General features: G+C 51.0%; 1 protein-coding gene across 1 annotated transcript in view; it reads left to right on the plus strand.

Moving 5' to 3' along the window:
* Positions 1-348: 348 nt before the first annotated feature.
* Positions 349-2,018, plus strand: part of WDR34 (WD repeat domain 34) — a gene marked incomplete at its 5' end in the record, with an annotated part of 5,816 nt that continues 4,146 nt past the window's right edge. Inside the window, 2 exons of the mRNA XM_009077286.1 lie at positions 349-603; positions 1,287-1,396. Of these exons, the coding sequence (XP_009075534.1) occupies positions 349-603; positions 1,287-1,396 (365 nt within the window). The remainder of the gene's footprint in view (positions 604-1,286; positions 1,397-2,018) is intronic.

Here is a 2,018-nt window from a genome sequence, read left to right on the forward strand (position 1 = left end):
CGGTGCCACCGCGGAGCACTGTGAGAGCCATCGCGCCGCGCTGTCCCCGCGCGTGGTGCTCGCTGCCTCCTCGTCCGCCCCCACCCTCCCCGTGCCGCACCGCAGAGCCGTGTCCCGGCCCTGTCTGCCGTTCCGGCATCGCCGTCTCGGGTCAGGGCATGGGAAGGTGATAAATCCACCCCCAGCGCCTGGGCAGGCACGCAGCACCCTGTGCTTAAGGTGAACCAAGCTGTGCAGATGGGCTCGAATGACTATGAAACACCACAGAGGTTCCCCCAAGGTGCCGTGAATGCTTCGTGCAACATTTGTTTCTGTTTGGATTACAGACTGTCTGTCTTCTCTCACCAGAAAAGCTGCCAGACTGGGAAGATCTCAACAGCAGAAGCTGCAGCACAGTCTCACACGTGTCGAGACGTTGGTGTGCAGACAGAACACAGCCAAGAGCCTGCCCAGGACTTCCAGCAAGAGGCCCAGGTGGATCACCCTGGGCTCCTGTCATTCCTTCAGAGAGTGGAGGATGCTGTGGTCAAAGAGCTGAACAAAAACTGGCACAGCCATGCCTTTGATGGCTTTGAAGTGAAGTGGACAGAGCAGAGTGATGCAGTAAGTGCTAAAGTTCAGCCCCTTGTCCTCACCCAAGCTGGTTGCAGTGGCTCTGACTCATTAGTTCTATTCCTTGCTGCTCTGATTGTTCTTGCCAGGTTCTAATAATTAAACATCATGAGCTGAGTTGTTTTGTTTTTTTTTCTCTCAGCTTTCTTTCTTGTTTGGTAACACTCTTCTTCCTGCCAGTGACTGAGCTGCAGCAGCAGTGTGAGAAGGAAGCCTGCAGTCAGTGTAGGCTTCTCTGCAGCCCCTTTGGAGCACACCAGACTAGCAGGGATCGAGGAACGGTTGCAGTCAGTGATTTGGCAGCTCTTCCTACTTAGATTATATTTGTTTAGTGCTCAGGAATGGAAACAATTTGTCTCAGTCAGTGCATGTTGGGACTGTCACTCCCAAACCGAGTGCCAGACTCACACCTGGGGCTGCTTAGGCACAGCCTCCCAGAGCTCTGCAGCCTCTGAGGGGTAATCATTGGGTGGCAGTTGTTTTGGTAGAATCCTGTTGGGTTTTTTTTGTTTCCCCCAGTAGGAATTCAAGAACCTTTTCCCCTCTCTCTCTGTGCCCCTTTGCCAGTGGGAAGACCAGGCTGTAACCACGGGATCACATCAGGGCTGTGCACAGAGCTCATTTCTCTGTGTGCAGAGACTGTTGCTTCAGTGCTCGGGTTTGATCTCTCCCAGGTGCTGTGTTTGCATACATTGTCATACCCTGAGGCTCAGGCTCAAAACCTGCAGGTTACCAGTGTCTCATGGAATGCCACAGGATCCGTCGTCGCGTGTTCCTACGGCCGGTGAGTATCCAGAGGGATTGGGAGTGCAGCTGAGCCTGAGGTGATGTCTCAGGCTGACCTGAGGTCTAGAGATGTTTGCTTTCTCTCCAGGAAAAAACTGACATACATACATTTTATATATATATATATACACACGCACCTTAGGCAAGTTGAATAATTCATATTCAAAGAAACAAAATCTCAGGACACTCTTCAATTGAGTCTCCTATTTATTCTGCCTTCCCTCCTGCCCCAAAAATGGGTACATGGTCTTACTGAGTTGTTTCTGGATGGATTCTGTTTGGAGAGAAAATGTAAAGACCAGCTGACTTGCAAATATCTGTAGGTGAGGGTTGGAATAATGTGCTTATCTTCACTGAGATCAAGGTGTTTGATGTGGTCTCTGGGCACCCTGGGTGAACCTGGCACCCATCTGTGTGTGGGCACAGAGCCACAGACATGTACTGACACACATTTAAGGGTTTCTGAAATGAGGTTGGACAAAACACTCATCCAATGATGTCTGTAGCAGCCGCTCCTTCCTGAGCCCTACTGCTCCCCCTTGCTCTTTTTTTCATTCTGCTTCCATTTCCTTAGCATAAAAGCCCCAGCAAAAAGGGCATCCTTGAGGGAAGGTGTAGGG

This window comes from Acanthisitta chloris, unplaced genomic scaffold (assembly GCF_000695815.1).
Source record: "Acanthisitta chloris isolate BGI_N310 unplaced genomic scaffold, ASM69581v1 scaffold44826, whole genome shotgun sequence".
NCBI lineage: Eukaryota > Metazoa > Chordata > Aves > Passeriformes > Acanthisittidae > Acanthisitta > Acanthisitta chloris.